Below are 21,461 nucleotides of genomic sequence, written 5' to 3' on the forward strand. Positions count from 1 at the left end.
TAAATAAACATTAAAAAAGTTTTTAGAGAGAGAGAACGCACACCTGACCACATGCACAAGTGGGGGAGGGGCGGGGGGGGGGAGGATCTTAAGCAGGCTCCGAGCTCAGTGCTGAGCCTGATGCAGGGCTGGATCCCAGGACTTTGGGATCATGACCTGAGCCCAAATCAAGAGTCAGACGCTCAACCAACTGAGCCACCCAGGCATCCCGAATAGGGAATTTTTGAAGTCAGGCCTTAACACCTGAGGGTATTAATCTAGAAAGGAGGAAGTTCATGTACAGGGACAAGCAGTAGGAAGACACCATTAAGGGAAAAGCTCTTCCGGGGTTACAGCTTACCAACCCCTGACAAAACCCTGAGATCAGAACTCAGGTTCAGTCTCAGCAGCGAGAGAACGACAGTCTAACCCACACCCTGTGGGTGCGTCTATTCAACAACGCCCTCCCGCTGTGTCAGCTCCCCTGGCTGGGAGCCCCCCTTACCCCCCACTCCGCCAAAGCCCTCTGGCCTGTGCTGAAAGCCCCCCCCCCTCAGAAGCTGCATCCCCACTCGAGGCAGGGGTTGCCTTTCTTTAACTTCACCCCATCCCGTCTAGTGTTGTCCTGCACACTGCATGGAACGAGTCTAGCTCCTCTTCCTCTTTTTTTTTTTTAATGTTTACTTATTTTTGAGAGGCAGAGAGATAGAGCAAGAACAGGGGAGGGCAGAGACAGAGGGAGACACAGAATCTGAAGGGGGCTCCGGGCTCCGAGCTGTCAGCACAGAGCCTGATGTGGGGCTGGAACCCACGAACTGGGAGATCATGACCTGCGCTGAAGTTGGACACGTAACTGAACCACCCAGGCGCGCCTAGTTTCTCTTCCTCTTGAGTCTCCTTCAGACGTTGGGGGGTTATGCTGCCTGCCTCCACCCGCAGCTATTCTCAGCTGGGCTCCCATCTTCATCGTCAGTTCCTCCTCGGGGGGCCTTGGTTCTGGGCCCCACTTCCGCGAGCGGAGGCTGGAGACAGACCCATTGCTCTTTTCCAAAGGTGGCGCCCCACACTTTGACGCCGAGAACTGTGTGCCCACCGAGCCCCCTCGGACCTCTGTCCAGGTAGCTTCACCTCCATGGGCCTGCTTGTCAACCTCGCTTTTAGGCCACTGGAATTCTGAGCCCTTTCCACAGGTATAGCCCGGGAGACATCTTTCTCTGATCCGCATCTTACAAAGCTGAGGGTACTTGGGTCACTACTAGTCGGAAGCCTGGAGACACGAAGTGACTCCCTAGGGAAGCTGTGTGGCGCAGCAGACGGCAGACAAGCCGCTGGAGTAGTTCTCCACCACTGCACAAGTCACCCCAAACGTGGCGGCCACTCACATTTGTTGTGTCCCATTTGCTCTGGGCAGCGCCCGGCTGGGCAGCAAGGGCTCACCCGCGGCCGCGGCCTTGTCTGCAGAGCGGACTGGCTGGGGCGGGGTGCTCTGCTCCCGAGCTCGCTAATGTGGGTGTTGACAGGCCTCGGGCCCTTGCCATGTGGCCTCTCCGTGGGGCTGTTCACCACACAGCGGAGGCTTCCCACAGAGCCAGGATCTCAGGGGCAGAGCCTGTGAGACAAGCCACAGTCTTCTTATAACGTGATCTTGGAAGTGACATCCCGCGCTGCTGCCGGATCTGCTCTGTTAGAATCAAGTCACTAAATCCAGCCCCCGCTCAAGGGGAGGGGGGCTCCCACTAGGGTGGGAGGACCAGGAGGCGGGGATCTCTGGGGACATGACGCTGGCTGCCTGCCACACCCATGTCCCTGTCCCCGTAGTTCACCAACGATGAGACCCTGTGCTAGTTCCTTAACTTTCTTTTGGGCCTCGGTTTACTCATTTGGGAGATAAGAATAATGATAACAGCCGCTTTGAGGCATTGTAGGAAATGAAATAATGCCCATCATGCCATTCCCTTCCCTCCACCCCATCCCCCACCCCGCCCCCAAAGCAATGTGAGATAGTGACCACGCTGGCACCAGAGCCCCCTGCCCCTTCCCCCGCCCTCTCAGGTGCCTCTTGGTCTTGTGAAGTTGACCAGGAAATGTCCCAAATCTGGGGATGGAGATAGAATGTGTCCCATGTGAATTACCCCACGAGCAGGAAGGGCACCGCAGGAAGATGGCACAAGGTGTCAAGTGTATTCTAACTAAGTTTAATTTTGGATTCAGTTCATCTCAGGCCTGTCCAGATCTTTCTTTAGGCTGATTTGATCATCTGTTACTTTTTGTTTTTACGTTTATTTATTTTTGAGGGAGGGAGAGAGCGCGAGGGGCAGAGAGAGGGAGACACAGAATCCCAAGTAGGCTCCGGGCTCTGAGCTGTCATCACAGAGCCCGACTCAAAACTTGAACTCATGAACTGTGAGATCATGACCTGAGTCAGAGTCGGACGCTTAACCAACAGAGCCACGCAGGCACTCCAATCATCTGTTAGTTTTTTTTTTTCTTTTTAACATTTATTCATGTTCTTTGAAAGGCAGAGAGAGACAGAGCATGAATGGAGGAGGGGCAAAGAGAGAGGGAGACACAGGAACAGAAGCAGGCTCCAGGCTCTGAGCTGTCAGCACAGAGCCCAATGCGGGGCTCGAACTCACAGACCGTGAGATCATGACCTGAGGGGAAGTCGGCCACTTAACCGACTGAGCCACCCAGGCGACCCCCATCTGTTAATTTTAATCAACGACCAATTTGATCGTTGTTATTAATCAACTTTGTGCCACTCACAATTCAAATACATTTGCCTTCTGTGTCCTGATCCAAGCCTTTGGTAAAACTGCTGAACAGAACAGAGGCCTGCACACGGCCCCCTGGCATGGCCTGCTGTGTGGAGTAACATGTAGTTTTCAGATGCTGGGCTGGCAGCACCCTGTGGTGTGACAGGGGCTGGCAGGGACCTAATCCCTGGTCCCCTGACACCTACCCTTTAGGCCCACTCACCAAACGTCAGCTTGCTGATTTTGATTAACTGTTTAAACATTTGCAGCAATTCTACCAGGATAAAATAAGGAAACCCGTTCGTTTCCTGGGAAAGGCCTCTGTGTCCCTCCGTTTCCATCCTGCCTGCCCCGTGGCCTTTCCCAGTCCGGGCTATGTGCTGACTCTCCATCTCCCTGCCAGTGGAGTGTCCCCTCTCTCAGCCTTGGGTCTCGCCAGCTGCAGTGGCAGGGAGCTATTTGGCAGAACAACCAAAATGTTGCCGGGAAGAAAAATGAAAACCCATCCTCTAAAACTTGTTCAAAAGCCATTCAAACCATGGCCTCCAAAGGAATTACTGTAAACTTGCCAAGAGGTAGAAGAAACAAGTGTGCTCAGCAAACCGGAAGTTCAGCTAACTGGCCTGAGGCTGGCTTGGGGGGGGGTGGTGCTGGCCCACAGGACGTCTGTGTCTGCTCGGTGTTGCAGGCTCTGGCCCTCAGGAGCCACTGGAAGGGTGGGACAGGAGGAGAATGTGAGTTCCCTCCCACTGGGAGGCAGGCTTTGCCTTTCTCCCTGGGTCCAGAACTCAGGAGCTCCCCCTCCGGATCTACTCCCCCATTATATTCTCACCGGGTCTCCTCCAGGCATTACCTCCAGCAAGGGAATCATGGCCAGCTCTGGGTGACCACTGGCAGGGTGTGGAGCTGGTCAGCCAAGCTAGACTTTGGGCAAGGCTAGGAATTCACCCCTTCTCTGTCAGCGAATCATCTTAACCCAATGCACCCTGTAGAGATCCTGGGTCTTGGTGATATAAAGTGACAGAAGGACAGAGAGGAAGGGCAAGGTTTTTGTTGTTGTTGTTGTTGCTGTTCTTATTTTTAAATATCTTTTTGACACCCCAGCCTGGTATACATCCCTGAGACTCAGATACAGGTAAGCCCTTAAGGCTAACCCTGGTGAAGTTATGGGATCAGCCCTTCCAGTGAACTCGATTCTCAGAGCATTCTTGCTGTTCAGGCCTTCTTTGCAGGGAAAAAAATAGATAAATGGATTCGTACTACAGTCTTAGTGACCAGATATTTTACCTCCTAGGAGATATTTGCATTTTGAAAGTGCAGGGAATGGCAGGTGGAGAGCCTAGGTTATTGGGCAATGCTTGACCCAAAGATGTGGATTATTTAACTATTGGTGAGGTTTCCAGACATACAGAGGATCTTGATTTGTTTAGGGTTGACAAATGTCTGTGCCCGTGAAGAAGGATGTGCTAATTTGCTAAACCTTTCTTGATGTAAAGAGAACCTCCCCGAAAAGCAATGTGCAAATATTGTTCTTATAAACGCAATCCTACTTTAAAGACATGCACCAGGTTTGTCTAAGGATGCATGCTCTTTTTGAGAAGTCAATACAGATGATAGTTCACACTTTCTGACCACTGACGACTTGCTGGCTCTGTTGTAAACGTCGATCAGCTACTTTACTCCTCACACCAATACTTCAGGGGTGTCCCCATTCTACAGGTGAAGAAACCGAGTCACCAAGAGGTCAAGTAACTCTCAGGTCACACTAGTCACGCTAGTTAGTGACCACTACTAGTTGGTAGCAGGCCTAGGATTCCATCCCACTTGACTCTACATTTCCAATGGGGCTAGACTGAAGGCTTTGAACCTGCCAGACTCCCCCTGACTATCTCCTTCTCTCCACAGGGGCCTTGAAGTTTTCTACCCAGAACTGGGGAACATTGGCTGCATGTTTGTTCCCGACTGCAACAATTACAGACAGAAGATCACCCACTGGGATGAGCCCATTGTCAAGTTCCCTGGGGCCTTGGAGGTGAGTGAGCAAAAGCCTGGAGCGGGAGGGCCATGGGTCTTGGTTTCCCTCTGAGCTTGTTCACTTGTGTGACTTGAAGCAAGGCCCTCTGGGTTGGGTCTGGTGGTACCAGGTAGCTGATGCCATCGGATGCGCCTGCCTCAGAGCAGCCTTGGAGGAGGTTGGGGTCGGTTGGAGGGGGCTGCAGACCGGAAGCCTTAGTGGGACTGTGGGGCAGCTCTGCCAGGATCTTTCCCTGCTCCTGCAGCCCCTGGGCCCCAGAGCCTGGCTCGTCAATTTATGTGGAGACCGGCTGATGTGTGCTTTGAAGTCAGCAGAGAAAAGGAAGAGAGAGGGGGTGTAGGGAGTCCTTTTCAAGGTTCAAGGTGGCTGGCAAATGGGGAGGAGCTAACTAGTAATGGGCAGGGCTTCTCATGTAGCTAAACAAGAACAGTGCGCCTTGACTCCATCGTCGCAGTATGAAACACACCGGAACGTTTGCTCAAACTTGTCTGAAATAGAAGATTGAAGCTCTTTTAGGAATTGGAAATAACTACTCTTTCCTCTAGGAAATGGTTACTACTATATTGTTCTGGAAGCTTCCCTTGGTTTGGGGATGTAGTAAGCCTGGGGCAGGGCCGTGGAAGTAGAAAGTGGACTGTGGCTGCCGCTCCCACTGGCCAGAGCATGTCCTGGGGGAGCTGCTCCAGTGTTCCGGTCACTGTTTCTCTCTTCATTGATTCCTGAGTCACACTGAGCCCCCACAGTGTCAGGAGAGGATGGCAACCTTGCTTTGTCTGCTGTGTTTTAGTAGGAGATGCCAATATCAACCTACATAAAAGGACTGCGATGTGTCCAGGAACCAGGTCACAAATGGGTGGAGGCTGAAGGGCCATGGTCAGGAGGTGACCACATGCACACCATATGCACAGCCTTCTGGTCCCCTTTGTGCACCGCGGCAGGGAGAGGCCACCGCCGGCTCTTCCCCTCTGTCAATCCAGGCCTGATGGCAGTGACTACATAAACAACAAAATAACAAGTTCTGGGGCGAGGTAATTTGCAAGTTTACTCAGATGTGGAGGGTAGATGCTTCTCTTTCTTAAACTGTTTTCACTATCAGGGAACCAGTAGATTGTGATGTGTCTCACAATTGATGAGATTGAAAACATGAAGCTTTGACAGGCTATTGTGTTTGCAACCTTGACAAAACATCCTTTCTTCCGGGAGGCTAAGCAAGCAAGTGACGAGAAGGCCTCTGAGTCTCTCTCCCTCAACCCTCCCAAGGCTCATGCACATGAACATGCATGCACGTGAACACACACACATGCACATGTCAGCCCTCCTCCCTTGGAGACCTCTGGCCTGGGGCACACCAGTGGACACGTGGGAGAAGCAGAGGAGATATAGGCCACTGTGATTCTAACACTTGGAACAGGACGGGGAGGGCTGCGGGGAAGGAGCCCAGTCCTGTAGGGAAGAGTATAATGCTGCCCGGTGGGGACTAGATGCTTGACCTTCACCATTAATTCACTTGTCCTTGGCTTTGCCACTGAAAAGTAATGAGATCAACCACATTCTCAGTCCAGTGACTGTCCTAGGAGAGATTCTCAGTAAAGGACTCCATTCCGCCTGATGTTATAGCATATGTCCACTAGATGACAGTGCAGACTTTTCTGAGTACCTGGCGTACTTGGTTTGAAGCAAGTTTGGGAAATCTGCATTTGATTCCTTTTAGTTGACACCGATTGTCCTGGGGTGTGGGCATATAATGAAGAGAAAACATCACTCCCTCCAGATCATGAAATTTCCCACCCTGTCTCAGTCCAGAGGTGGGGCAGGACAGAAAACCTGGAGACTTATGAAGGGCAAGGACTGTGGTTAAGAAAGCCAAGGAGAGTAGAGATTTCACAAAGAAAAAATTGGTCAAAGTGGTAGAAACAAAGGAAGGAAACGTAATATTCTACTACTATAGAACTAGAGGGTTTTGGGTTTTTTGGTTTTTTTTTTTTTGTAAATTTAACTGACATTTGACAAGGCGATTCAGGGGTATCAAAAAACACCATTAATCGAGTGGTACCCACTTTATGCTGGGTACTATTTGTGTGTCATTTCATTTAAAGTTTTCATCAAGTCTGCAAGTGAAGTAAGTATCTCTTTAGTTGAGACTGTAAGTGATGAGTGACGAAAGCCAACTCTAACCGGCTTGTGCCAAAAGAGGAAAGAAACTATTGGTTCACAAAATGAAAACTCCAGGAATAGCTTCAGGCATGGCTGGATTCAGGTGCCCAAACAATGTCACCAGAAATCTATTTTTCCCTTTCTCTACTTTTTTCTATGCTGGTTTTATGCGTAAATAGACTCTTCTTGTGGTGGCAAAGACAACCCCATTAGCTTCAGATTTGTTTTACTAGTTTATCAATCCCAGTGAAAATAGATTGACACTTTTCAACCATTAAAAATCCCAGGATTTGTCCTGCTTAGATCACATGCCTATCCTTGAACCAGTGGCCTTGGGTAACCCCACTAAATCTACAAAAGCTGAGGGCAAATGAGGATGGTTCCCCCAGAGGAGACCACTGGTAAGGGCTCTCAGCAGAGACACCAGGGCACTGGCACAGTCAGGGGGCGGGAGCGGGGTGGGGGGGCTTGCTGAATGGAAGCTTTCTTGGGACAGAAAGTAGTGTTTGCTAAGGAGGGTGGTGGTGAAGAGGTGGAGATAGGCCAGGGGTAATGAGAAATGATATGATGGCTAGAGCTTCCCTTAAGGTGTCGAGGGAACAAACACCTCTACAGAGAGAGAAACTGGAACAGTTGGAGAGGAAGGGCTGCTCTCTGGGAATAGGGTCTCTCAAGAGTGTGGGCAGGGGAGCCCGAGTCCTTAGTGACAAAGCATGGGATTGAAGGCATTTCCTCTGGGCCCGGGGCCTACTGAGAAAGGACAAGCAGGTTGTGACTGGCTATGTGGGGATAGTGCCTTGCTTCAAAGTGATTAAAGCAATGCCACCAAAGCAGCAGCTGCCAGTGGACATGTCTTGGGAGCCCCCCACCATCACCAAGCAAACCCTCAGGAGAGGTGCTGTGGGCCTGGGACAGTGCCTCTGTGCCTACCAGAGGTCTTCCTGCCTGTACATCTTTGTTCAGGCCACTTCCCATATTTGGACCCTGCCTACTGGGACACCCTGCCCATACCAAAATGTTGCTACTTCTAAGAAGACTTCCCTATCTCTCTCTTGGCCCTATCCTCATCCCTGGCTGGTGTCTTCTATCTTTGAACTATCTTAAAAAAAAATTAATGTTTATTTATTTTTGAAAGAGAGACAGAGAGACAGAGCATGAGCAGGGGAGGGAAGAGCCCAGAGAGAGAGGGCAGAGGGAGACACAGAATCTGAAGCAGGCTCCAGGCTCCGAGCTGTCAGCACAGAGCCCAGGGTGGGGCTCGAACCTATGAACCACGAGATCATGACCTGAGCCAAAGTCAGATACTTAACTGACTGAGCCACCCAGGTGCCCCCTCTCTGAGCTTTTTAAATGCCCCCTACCCATCAGACCTAGAGTTTACTTCCTTCTGTCTTGTATTGTGATTGCTTGTTCATATCTCCCATAGCCTTGACAAGTTTGTAAGCTCTAGGAAAGCAAGACCACCCACAGCCCCTACCAGCATTGCAGGCCCCATGTTGACTGACTAGGTGAGGGGGTGAATAAATGAATGAATGAGTGGCTGCTGGAAGGATACCTCCTGGAGTGTGGTGAACTATAAGATGTGTGAGTCCCATGGTTTGCCTTTTAAGCTGTTAGGTGTCTGGGGCAGCCTGAAGAAAAGCTGCTAAAGCCAGTACTAGTCTCTCCTTTACCCAGGGTGGGGGTGGGCTCAGGGTTGGGAAGAGGAAAGCCAGGAGAGAAATCCAGTGGGTTTTCCAAAAGGCAAAGTAGTGCAGGGAAATATGGATGGTCCCTGTGCCAACAACCCCAAGAGTTAAGAGAGGTGTTGAAATAAGAGGAAGCTTTCTCCCCTGGTGCTTTGACAAACATTAAGAGGCAAGCGTCTTAAAATGCATCCCTTCTCAAGATGATGTAAACCGAAAGGCCCCTGAGAAGCTTCTTGACTGAGGCCTATTCTTCACCTTGAATTTAACCAGCTGGAATCCTTTTGAAGTGAAGAAATTACCTTTAAGTGGGGAATGTGCATTGCATTAGAGAGAAGGAACAAGGAGTCCTGGGGTCCCTCAGGTTTCCAGGCAGGCTTGGCTCCTCTCTCCGTCCCAGAAAGCAGGCAACTCTGAGTATCCTCCAAACAGACGGGACAGGCAAATCCCTACCCCACCCTGGGCCTGTAGGGTCTGTGTTACTGCCTCCTGGGGGGCCACCTCCTTGCCCTCACGGGCCCAAGGTACACACACAAGTCTGGACACATGTGGTAGAGTCACAGACTCTCCTTGCTGCAAGAGACCTCAGAGCTAACTAGTCCACTTCCCATCCTTCTCTTTACACACAGAGCAGAAAAACAGGGGCTGCTGGTCACAAAATGATTAGTGGAGGAGGGACGTGGGGCTCCTGACACTCAGAGGAATGCTGGGTAGAGCAGCCCATGAGGGATGGAGCAGATTCTCTCCTTCAGGGAAAGAAGGGGCAGAGGAGGAGCACGCATACATGCCGGGGGTGGCCAGGCATAATTCAGCATTAGGAATATGAAGTGATGCACTTAACAAATATCTATGGAACACACAGACACCATGGTAGTGCCTCAAAGTCAAAAAACAAAAGGCGCCACCATGGAGCTCCCAGCCTAGGTCGGGAGACAGATAGAGTCGCGTGGTATCAGTGTTGCGGTGGACGAGCTGCAGTTACCATTGGGCAGCCAAGCTGAGTCAGTCTGGGGAGGCCTCCAGGAGGAGGTACCCAGAGCTGAACTGCAGACAGTGAATAGGCAGGGCATGGGGGTGGGGGGGCCCAGATGGCCGGGTGAGGGAGGAGGCTCAGGAGAGGACAGGGCCACTATGTAAGGGGCCACAGACACTGCTTGCCCTGGTGTGGAGTCTGGATTTTGTTTTGAAGCCAGGTTGGGGAGGGGCTGGGGAATGTGACCAGATTAGCAATTCAGGATGGTCAGTCTGGCAGCACAGGTGGAAGAATGGAAGAAAGAGGAGGTTGAAGGCAGGGAGACCACCCTGCTGAAGCCCTCGATGTGAGGGCATGAACTGTGGCATGGATTTGAGAGATAGAAAGAATGGAATCCATAGAGCTTGGTGACTGAGGAGGAGTGGGGGTCGTGGCGGAGGGAGGGTTAGTGTGACCCTTGGGTATCTGTGATGACCAGGCAGGTGAGCAAGGGTGAGGCTTAGCATATAACTCATCCTCCAAAACAAGACGCTCTGGGGAGTGAGGGGAAGTGTGGTTAATAATTACCAGGTGTGGTAGGGCACTGTCCCATTATTTTGGCTTCCACCAAGGGACACAAGAGAAGAACTAGATCTATAGGGACAAAGGCCAGCAACTCTGCAGATGCTGAATCTGAGGACCCTGCGTGCACCCAGAGGCAGCTGCCCGCTGAGCTCGCTGGGAAGTGAAGGCAGGGCTGCAGGCCTAGATTTGGGTCCTCAGTGTCAGGGGGCGGGGCGTGGAATCTTTGAGGTGGTGGGACTCACTCGGGGGAGGATATGGAGTGGTCAGCTACAGCCAGCCTGCAGAGGTCAGGTCAGACAGGCCACAGAAAAAGTACATCTGACCTAACCCAGCCGACTATTGGAGAGCCCTGGCAGGGAGGGAGGACTGAATGAGGAGAGGACGTGGTAGTGTGGGCCACACACACCAGAAGTTTTCAGGGAGACAAGGGGCACCTGAGCTATTTAAGTGCTGGCAGGAAGGAGCCAGTGGAAAGGCAATGCCCCAAACAGCAGAAATTAGAGATAACAGGCCCATTGGAGAAGTTCATATCTGAGAAGGAGAACCACAGGGATGGTGGAGGTCAAATAAAGGGAACGAGGTATCCAAGTTCCTCAGAGGTCAAGGGTGGGAAGCACAGCAGAAGCTTCCAAGGCCCCAGGCCCCGGCACGTGGGTGAGCAGGAAGAGGAGGAGAGATAGGTGTGCTCGCTGTGCCCCAGGAGGGGTGAGGGGTCTCCCCAGCTGCTGGACCTGTGAGCTGGAGCACAGGTAGCAGAGCCCCTCACACAGAGGTGAGATGCTATCTGGAGGCCAGAAGGGCTTCGGGTGTGAATGCGAGAAAGTTGCACTTTGTGGGCATTTCAGACAGAGGTCAGGAAGGTGCAGGGTCAGAGAGGCAGGAATGGAAAGGGGTGGCTGCCAGGCTCAGACTCGGGGAGAAGCAGCCGCAGGGCCAGGCTGGGGAGAGCCACTGGGATTTGGCAAATTCCCTGACACTGCTCTTGAGGATGGACAGAAGAGTTCCAGAACAGGGGCCTGGGAGCAGACAGTAAACCCAGAATAAGGTGGGGGGTTCAGCAATTCACTGAGTGATGATTTAGGGGAGAATTCATGACCTGCAACCCTAACCCAATGCCTAACATGTGACATAAGCTTAGCAAACGGTGTCAGCTGTCATTGTAAGAGACAGATTTATAGTCTGAAGAGTACAAGGAGTGGAAGGAGGCCTGTGTGGGTTTGAGGCTCAGAGCAGGGAGCGGGGCAGATGGGCAGAGCAAGACCTGGGAAGGTAGGTGAGGAGGGCACCTGGTGCCCAGTAGAGGAGGCGTGCATGAAGGAGAACCTGCTCATGTGTCAGTTTATCCTTTGTCCCTGGACCAAGTCTGCTAAAATCACCCAGGCCTCTTGGCCATCTGCTGTGGCGATGCCATTGGTCATGACAGGACCCAGTGAAAGAGGGGCAATGCTTGCCACCATTTCCAACCCTTGCAGTCAGATTTTGAAGTTGCAGAGGAACTTCTCAGGTAGGATTTCACACGATCCTCCTAACCATGTTGGGAGTTGGGCAGAGTAGGGATTATTCCCATAACTGCAGATGAGGGGACCTCCCAAGGTCACACTTGCCAAAGTTAGGAAGGGGAAGAGCCAGCCTTAGATCCCTTCCAGTCCACTGACTTTCAGCTACATAGTGTTGCCTCTGGACTCCATCCTGTTACTTGAAAACAGATGGAGTTCTAGGTAGTTTCGTGCATAAGCATCCTTACTGCAAACATTTTTGCTGCACGACTAATTGGCTAAGGCAATTTTGCTGCAAAAACTAAAATCATGAAAAATGAAAGAGGGACATTCATGAAAAATGACATAATGAAACATGAAAAACGAATAACAAAATTAAAAAGACTATTCTGAAATATAAAATATTTGAATACATTCAAAAGGCATAGTGTAGCTTCAATGGCAACTCCACACAAATAACTGATTTTGTGGTTGTACCTAGGTACTTGTCTTCAAAGTCTTTCATTCGTCGTGTTATACATTTTTTTTCTTGTTGATTTGTCTCCTTTTTCAGCATCACACTTTTTTCACTAAAATGTCTTCTTGCATTTGAGAGAGGTATCAGTTTCCAAATACCAGGATGCGCATCTATAACTGAGCTTTGCACGGCGCTGTGACAGCCTTCTACACGGCTGTTAGTTCTTGGCATCTGGTCACATGTGCGCTGATCCACATTCCAAAGTTCTATGAGATATGTGGGTTGAAAACTCTGCGTCACTGTACATACAGGCCGCGGTGAGGGCTAAGGTTATATAGTATAAAATGGAGAAATGAAACCAAACTGTCAAACAAACTAAACCGTCGGCCAGCTACTTTTCATCATCTTTTACGGCAAAATTGCCTTACGGCCGGCTGCTTATGCGGCAAAGATGTTTGTGGCAAAGATGCTCGTGGCGAAAATGCCCGACACGGCCTCCGAAGTGCACGCCGGAGTTGGGGTGTCCCTCACGCATCCGCTAGCTGGGGCGGGTCCTCGTGGGGGCCTCGTCTGTGCCCCTGTGCGGGACGCTGTTACAGGAGCCAGGCACACAAGCGAAAACACATCCCAGTCCTGCCCACGAGGAGCACCTCCTGAAAGTAAGAATGTGAATGGTTGTCTTTGTAAGAATGAACTCGGAAGCGCTCGTATGGCGATGTTTTGCGCCTGGGTGGCTTCATTGGGAAACTTCTTGGCCTTGACCTTTATTTTCAGTCCTCTTTACCCCCACTCCCGGCCCTCCCCCCCCTCCCCCCCCACTTTTCACTGCTCTGGGGGTTGCAGAACCCACGGTCAGACCTGCGCCTGACCCTCCCGAGCTTTTTAATCGAACCGCCTATCCCCAGTCCACAGTGGGGCTCCTCCAAGCGCAGGCAAACAGGGTGTTTGCTCAGCGGTGGGGCATCTGATGTCGGCTGAAAGCTTCCAGTCAAGTGTGGGGAAACAGGTTCCAGATGTTTTTCAGATCAAATAATGTTTCTTTGAAAAACAAAAACAAAAAAACAACTGTGTGGGCCACTCCTCGGGGTGGGGGGTGCGGGGCATGTGGGATCTGAAAGGAGAGTTCACTGGGTTTGCATCCTGGTTTTTTAAAAAAAAGGTCATTCAGCAAGTGTCTGTGTGGGGCTCTTCATGCGTGTGTGGGATCTGTTCAGAGCTGACTGGTGGCAGTGTAAGCAGAGGCTTCTTGGATTTTAAAATAGCTGCCTGCCCCTGGTTGGAGCCATTTGGAGGGACAGACACTCAAATTTTGAATGTACAATGACTTGTTGCCTCCTGTCACTGGAGAGAAAAGATGGTGGCCTAAAGAGGAGGTTATAGGTGTGGGCTTTGAGGTATCTCACTCTCTTTGCAGTGCACCCTCAATGCTGGTCAGTTTTAGGTTCACAGAAAAATTGAGTGGAAATTACAGAGATTTCCTGTATGCCCCTGCACAGCCCCCACTGGAGTGGTACATTGGTTACAGCTGATGAACCTACGCCCCCAGAGTCCAGAGTTTACTTTAGAGTTCCCTCTTGCTGTCGTGCATTGTATAGGTTTGGACAGATGTATAATGACATGTTTCCATCATTATAGTATCATACAGAGTAGTTTCACTGTTCTAAAAATCCTCTGTGCTCTGCCTACTCATCTCCCAACCCCTGGCAACTACTGATCTTTTTGCTGTCTACGTACCTTTTGCCTTTTCCAGAATGTCAGAGTTGGAATCCTACAGTATGAAGCCTTTTTGGATTAACACAGAGCCTAGGCTACCACTTGGGCCTCCTGACTCCAGTGCCAGCACCTTCTTCACCATGCAAGGGTTTGTCCATCTTTGCCCAAGCCTGTGGCCAGTTTTACTGTGGCTTAGCTTCCCTTTTGGAAGTTGTGCTCCCCTCAACCTGATGTTTCTACTGAGACTTTGCAGCGGGCAGGATCCACTCACTCCTGCCCCTGCTGTCATCTTGGGTATTCCTGCTATTCGATTTCTTGTGTGTCTCTCTAACTAGAATGTAAACTCCCTGATGGCAGAGACCTTTGTATGCTCGAAGATGGCAAGAAGGAGGCAGTTTTTGTGCAGTGAGATCTGTGCTACGATATGGAGCTAAGTGCAGCGTGCTGGCAGGGGACAGGGTGGGGGGGGGTGTCTCTTGGTAACGAGAGTATAAGTGTTCCAGTTTTCAAAGCACTTTTCCTTGTCATGACAGCTCTTATCTCCGATCAGTCCCAAGAGATGGGCCAGGCAGGTGTCTCTGCCCACACTGGGGATCCTTGGCCCAGGGTTAGCCGGAGAAAGCAGATGTTCAGCCTCAGAGCCCAGTACCCATCTACTTATTGCCTCACACCCCATTTGAGTCTCCTCACAGCCTTGTGGACGTTAGCTTGCCCTAGTGCACAGATGTGTTAAGTGTAGTGATAAAGCTCGGACTCAAATCCCTGGCTCTTGTACTGTGCTCTTCTTTCCTGGGCCCCCTGCATCCCTGTCGTCCCCAAGCATTTACTACATAGCCACGTTTACTGACTGTTTTCCACATGGTCAGGCTCTGTGCTAAGTGCTCCACGAGCATTGTGGCACTAAAGCCCTACAGCCACCTAGCACAGTAGGTAGGATTACCTTCATTTTACAGGTCAGGAAACTGAGGCACAGAAAGAATCCAGAGCTCGTGAGTGACAGAGTCAGGATTTGAACCCAGGTCTGTATGGGCTCCAGAGCTCATCCCCTTGAGAGTAGGAGGCAACCTGTAGTATGCCCCAAATGGCCCGAGCTATTTCCCAACTGCCACTGCAGCCACGCAGCTCCAGGTCCAGGGCAGAAGCCAGCCCCTAAGGCAAGTGGGGAAGGAGTAGGTAGAGGAGTAGAGCTCCTGTTGTTCCACCACCTCCCTTTCCAAATGGGCCTTGAAATATCAAATGACTTAGCAAAGGGAGAGATGGGGTTTGGGGAGTGGGGGCGTGCAGGGGTGTGCACAAATCAGAGACCCTTGGTTTCTTCTAGGTCTACAGGTCTGTACTGCTAACCTAAGGGAGAACCAGGGTGAGCCATCAGACATCCTGATTTCCATGTCTTACTTATTTCTATCACAATTGGGAATGCAGACGGCTCATACCTGGGGTCTAGAGCACCAGACCTGCCCCGGGCAGAGGCAGACGAGGCTCAGACGGGAGAAGGAGGGCTCCTAGGCGTGGCTCTCCAGGCCCTGCATGTATGAAAAGGCATACATAGCCTCCTGCTGTCTCCTGGGGCTGCAGTTGCAAGAGCTGACACCAGAGGGAGATCGGTGACTATCATCCTGCCCCAGGCAAGGAGAGCCAGCACACTGGCCAGGAAGGCATTGCCCCGAGCGGTCAGACAATTGAGACCTATCCGGTAATGGAGACATGGAGGGTCCTGGATTTGGGTTGGCTGTGCACGCCTCTGCACCCCTCGCCCCGTCTCTCCCTTTGTCGGTTGGTTGTGGAAATGCCCTTCTATTCAAATACATGTATCTCTGGACTGGAATTCATTAAACCAGGGGCCACTAACTTGAAATGTCCTCAGGGGCCAGGCCCTAATTAGGTGGATGAAACAGACAGTTGGAAGGAAAGCAGGGCCAGGCAGACAACGCTTACTCTGAGAATCCCCTCACATCCCACTCGGCATTAAAAGGATACTTACAGTTGTGCTTGTGATCCTCTGCTCATCCCCAGTTTTCCCTGACCTGCAGGGACTGTTCAACTTCATGGGTATGAATAGTCCATTGGGAGTGAGAATCCATGGGTGTCAGAGCCATTCCTTTGGTTTAGAGAGCACTCAGAGTCTGAGGGGTTAGTATGAGAAGCAAGCAGGCTGGGCTTTGCATAGACCTTGTCTTATGTTGTAGCTCTGGTGCTCCTAACTCTGTGACTTTGGATCTTCTCTCTAAGATTCCCTTTCCTCACCTTAAAATGGGTATAATATCCATTTCTGGGTAAGACCCAGTGGCCAATTCCCAATCCTAATCCTTCTTGTCTCCCTAGGAGCATTTGACCCAGTGGTCACTTCTTCCTCCTAGATACATCCCCTCCCCAAGCCCCTGCCAGGACCCACACTCTCTGGATTTGCCTTCACCCTTCATGGTTCTTCACTTGTCAGTGTCCTTTGCTGGTTGCTCCTCCTCTCCCCAGCCTTTTGGTGTAGGATATCCCAGGCCTCAGTGTTTGGACTTCTCATCTTTTTCTACACTTTCTCCCTTGTGGTCTCATCCAAGGTCATGACTTTAAATGCCATCCCTATGACGTTCTACTCACATGGCCACTGAGGTATCTCACAGGCTCCTCAAACACAATATATCCAACCCCAAGTGCCCACTGTCTACCCTCCCCCAGACCTGCTCCACCTGCTGCCTTTGCCATCTCAGCAAAGAGCAACTCCAGACTTCCAGCGGTGTTGCCTGAACATCTTGGAGTGATAACTGCTCTTGCTCTCCCAATATATATCCAACTTACCAGGAACCCCTGTTGGCTTTGCTTTTAGAGTATCTCTGGAAGCTGACCACTTCTCTTCTCCACTGTTAACACCCTAGCCAGGGCCACACACTCTCTACTGAGTCATCACAACAGCCACCTAACTGGTCTCTTAGCCACCATGCCTGCCCCAGACCCCCAGCATATTCTCAATGTAGCAGCCAGGATGAGCCGTTAAATCTGCAGGTCACAAGAATAGAATAGAATAGAATAGAATAGAATAGAATAGAATAGAATAGAAAAGTAAAATAAAATAAAACTAAACTAAACTAAACTAAACTAAAATAAAATAATTAAATTAACCTTCAGGTCACATCAGTTTACTCTTCTGCTTAAAATCCTCCATTTATCCCCAGCTCACCTGAGTAGCAGCCACAGTGCTCACAATGGCTTACGGAACCCTAAAACCTGGCCCATTTCCACCTCTCTGACCTCAGTTCCTACCATTTTTTGCCTTATTCACCCAGCCTCCTTTTTGTTTCTTGACCATAACAGGCATGTCTTAGGGCATTTCCCCTCATATCTCTATGGCACACATCCTCACCTCCTTCACATCTCTGCTTCAAGGCCCTCTTCTCAAGGAGGCCTTCCCATCTCCCAGCCTTGGTACTCTTGGGCCCCCTAATCTCTCCCCACTTCTTTCTATCATATTTATTACCTTCCAACCTACATATAATTTCTTCATTTATTGTGTTTCTTTGTTTTGGCTATTCCCATCCCCACCCCGCAGCTAGGATATAAGCTTCATGAGGACAGGAATCTTTGGTTTATTCACCAGTCTGTCCTGTGCACTAGAAGAGTCTGTCACATGGTGGGCACTTAATATTTGTTGAATGAAAGTTATTGGATAAAGGTTATGAGAGATCATGTATTTACAGCCTTCAGTGCCGACACAGGGAACATTCAGTAAATGTTAGTGGTTATAATCTCCAATGCCCAGGTAACTAGTGCAGCCTGGAACATGACAGCTGAGGCAGGGTGATAGCTGGAGGACATGAGATTCAAGATAGAGGGTTGCAGATTTTTTTTTTTAAAGGGGTCTAAGGAGAGAAAATGGAGAGGGGGAGATGGAAGGGAAATATTTTATGCCTGGTTGAAAAGGAATAGATCTACAAGGCTGAACACAGGACTATGCAAATAGTGGACACTCAATAAACCTGTGGAATGAATGAACAAACCCCTTGCCTTGTTAGCACATGCAGAGTTGACTTCAGAAACTGAGCAGAGACCCTCAGTAAAAAGTTTCGGAGGCTGGATTGAAATAGGGATGCCAGAAGGCGGTAATCACCTGAGGATGGACCAAGGGGGCAGTCTACAGTGGCATCTTCCCGGATGCTGGCTGGTGGCAACCACCCTCTTGCTTAGGATGACACCATCCTGCCTGGTACTTACCAACTCTTAGGCCCGTGGGGTGCTGGACAGAAGATACAGTCCATATCTCTGGGGAGCTGAAGTTCCAGGCTCCTTCTTCCCTCAGTCCCTCTTCATGAGAACTTGGTATTCGATGATATGCAATGCCAGCAAAACTGCCTCTAGCTCCTCATCTTGCAAATAGAGTGATGGTTAATTTCAGATTTGAAATCCAATCTCTTGATTTTTCACGTGCTGAGACTGGAGCTGCTCACCAGCTCTTCCTACATCTGGCGCTCCCCATCCTCCACCTCCCCCATCTCAGATGGGAAACAGAGCCACGTGAGGTGCACCTTTTTCAGTGTGTAATCGCGGAACAGCTATTTCCCTCTCCTTGTTCATTTCTTCCATTCACTAGCAAAAACCCTGGGGCCCTGTGGAAAGGTGCCTGCCAGGCTGAGAGCTCCTGAAAGGCAGGAGCGGCAGACAAGTCAATTCCTGTATCTCCCTGGCAACCATCTATCACCCAACTCCAGCCTTAGGACCATTAAACAAGCAAATTCAGAACCCCACCTCTATGTGAAACTCACGGGGTTTAGGGCAGTCCATGTAAAACCCAAACTACACAGTCATAAAATAACTGGAAAGCAACAGATAGGTAAATATTTAAATGATCGCAGAGTGGAGAAGGTCTGCCAAACCATAGAAATCAAATGACAAAATCATAAAGGAAAAGAAGGAGAGATGTGAGTTACAACAATATTTGAAACTTCTACACTTTAAAAATGCCGTAAACAAAATAAAAATCCAATGACAAACTGAGAGAACATATGTGCCACAAATATGGCAAAGGATTATTATCTTTATGCATAAGGAGCTCTTATAAATCAGAGGAAAAGATGAATACCCCATAGAAATAGAGGGCAAAGGATGTTAGTAGGTAGTTATAGAAATAAGAAAATTCATTAAAAATATAGGAGAGGATGCTTAAATTGAAGGAAATGTAATTTTTATAAATTGTACAGATTTCATTTAAACCCAACCAAATTTTCAGTTTGAGGGTATTTTTGTTTTTGTTTTTGTTTTCTTTTTTAAAGAAGAGTCTACATTACAGGTAGAAATACACATTGCTTCAACCTTTCCAGAGGGTGATTTGATAATGCGTATTAAAATCATTAGCATGTTCATTGTGTTTGAACAGTAATCTTAGTTCTATGAATTTATTCTAATCTGGTTACTTAATCAGAGACACACACAAATTTATGTAAAAGGCTGTTCACTGTAGTATTATTTAAAATAGCAAAAGAAAAAAAGGAGAACCACCTAAACGTTCAACAATAGATTGGTTAGATAGAATATGTTTTATCTATATGAAAGAGTACCATGAAGCCATTAAAAATCATATTCTCAAAGAATGTGTAAGGCTATTGGGAAGTCTCACAATATATTTTTAAGTGGAAGAAACCAAATGATAAAACAGTAATTTCACTAGAGTCCCAATTTTCAAAAATTGTATCCTTTTATGCATGAAAAAAAAAAAACTAGACGAATGGAGAATACATCAAAATGTTGACATTGGATCACCTCGAGTGGTGAGATTAAGGGTGATTTTTATTTTCTCCTTTACACTTGTCTGTAATTTCCATATGTTCTCCAATGAACACGTATTACTTTAATAATAAGAAAAAAAAATGCTATTTGGGGAGAAAAAGAGTGAATGCTAAGAGGAAAAGCTTCAGCTACCCAAATGGTCTGAGTGCCGGTTGCTGTGGAAACTGTAACTTTGAATTGCCCAACTTTTTGTGAATTACTTCTGTGCTCTGCAGGGTTAGTGCTAGGGCGGGATTCAGCGTTACTGGGTGTGGGCACGTGTCCAGGGAGATGGTTAAAAATGGAGGGGCCCTGCCTCAAATGAGGGTCCCCAAGGAGGGCTCTGGGTTTCATTCTGGCTCCCTGTCCGCTTCCAGGTGTCCTGCAAGGGATGCTGGGGCACAAGCTACCCTGCACGCACAGCGGCCAGGAGCCACCAAAGAGCTCCTGCTTCCCTGCATAGGGTTCCCCAAGCAGGAATATTTGGTGGTTCTCATGAGTCAGCCTTGTCCCACTCCCAGCCCAGTATCTGAAGATGGGGTCCCAGCAGTGGTGTGGGGAGGTAGGGCAAGTGGCTTTATTCTTCTTTTTGTGTGGATGATAAGCATGGGGATGCAACTGAGTCCCAGGGGCATTTTCCTCAAGTGGAGTGTCTAAAGAAAATCCCAATCCCAGCTTGAGCCTTGGCCACTTGCTATCTTTCCTTCCTTCCTTTTGCCACCTGGAGAGCAGTTCCTGCATGGAAGGGGAGACAAGGATGAAGCACTAGCCCTGGGGCCTTCCGGGAAGCTGAGAGGCTGGGTACCCTGAGTGCAAAGTCACTTCATATGCCTATTCTCGGAATGAATGTCTCGCTGCCATTTGTGAATCCTGTTCCGAGCTCTAGGGTGTGGAGAACTGGTTGATTTATAGATCGAGGCAGCCACAAGTTGGAATTTTAAAAAGCAATGTGTCCTTTGAGCAGGAGCCCGGGCTGGGGGCTTTGCAGGCTGTCGCTTTGTCCCAGGGACCAGATGGAACTTGTTTTTCTGTTCACTTGGGGGTTTAACCCTTCGTGCACTCCCTCCCCTACAGCCCCATTCAGGAGTCCCTGCCTTTGAGGCCAGGAGTCAGCCATGAGGGAGAATCCATGTATGTGAGCTTAAGTGACATTTATTGAAAATCTTTTCAATCTCCTTTCTTTGCCGGATCATTTTGTTTTATTTAGCATTCACTGACATGTGCCAGACACTATTCTAAGCACTTTAGAAATATTAAGTCATTTACTCTTCACAATCATTATTATCTCTGCTTTACAGATAGGTAAACTGAGGCACACGTAGGTTAAGCATCTTACCTAAAGTCACACAGTTGGCGAGTGATGAAGCCCGGATTTGAAGCCCAGCTGTCTGGTTCCCAAATTTGTGTGTTTAATTACAAAATCATGGCTGCCTCTCAGACAGCAGGTAAATGAATCCTATTTGTAACAGTTCAGAGCTCCTGGGGTGATTCTTCCTGCTTAAGCTGTGAGAGCATTGGGGACCATCAGAGTGAGATGGAGTCCAAGTCCCAGGTGTTTGTGCCTGAAATATCACTGCCATTCTGGGTTTGTCTGACTTGCTACCTGGTGTCTTCTTCAGGCACATCAGGCTGCAAAACCCCTATTTATAAGGTCTGTGCAACGTAACGAGAAAAGTTCAGGGTTCAGTGCCCACCTCTACTCCACCGCAGCTTCTGCAAACCCAGTACTCACCAGTGGAATCTGGGGTCCCTGAGTTTGGATGCTGTCTTCTGCTGGAAGAAACTTTGTGTCATGTACAGCTTCCCTCCAGCAGAGTCCTGGGGTCTGCCTTTAGCCAAGTCTCTTTCTCATTTATGGAGCAGACCCATAAACAGCCACAATGCGCTTTGAACCTTTGGGA

At 49.4% G+C, this 21,461-nt stretch overlaps 1 protein-coding gene across 5 annotated transcripts in view; it reads left to right on the forward strand.

Moving 5' to 3' along the window:
• Nucleotides 1–21,461, forward strand: part of PEBP4 (phosphatidylethanolamine binding protein 4) — a 225,220-nt gene that overhangs the window by 15,464 nt on the left and 188,295 nt on the right. For all 5 annotated transcript variants that reach the window (XM_047856100.1, XM_047856101.1, XM_047856098.1 and 2 more), the window contains one exon: nucleotides 4,641–4,767. In XM_047856100.1, the coding sequence (XP_047712056.1) occupies nucleotides 4,641–4,767 (127 nt within the window). The remainder of the gene's footprint in view (nucleotides 1–4,640; nucleotides 4,768–21,461) is intronic.

The sequence above is a fragment of the Prionailurus viverrinus genome, chromosome B1, assembly GCF_022837055.1.
Source record: "Prionailurus viverrinus isolate Anna chromosome B1, UM_Priviv_1.0, whole genome shotgun sequence".
In the NCBI taxonomy this organism is placed as follows: Eukaryota; Metazoa; Chordata; class Mammalia; order Carnivora; family Felidae; genus Prionailurus; species Prionailurus viverrinus.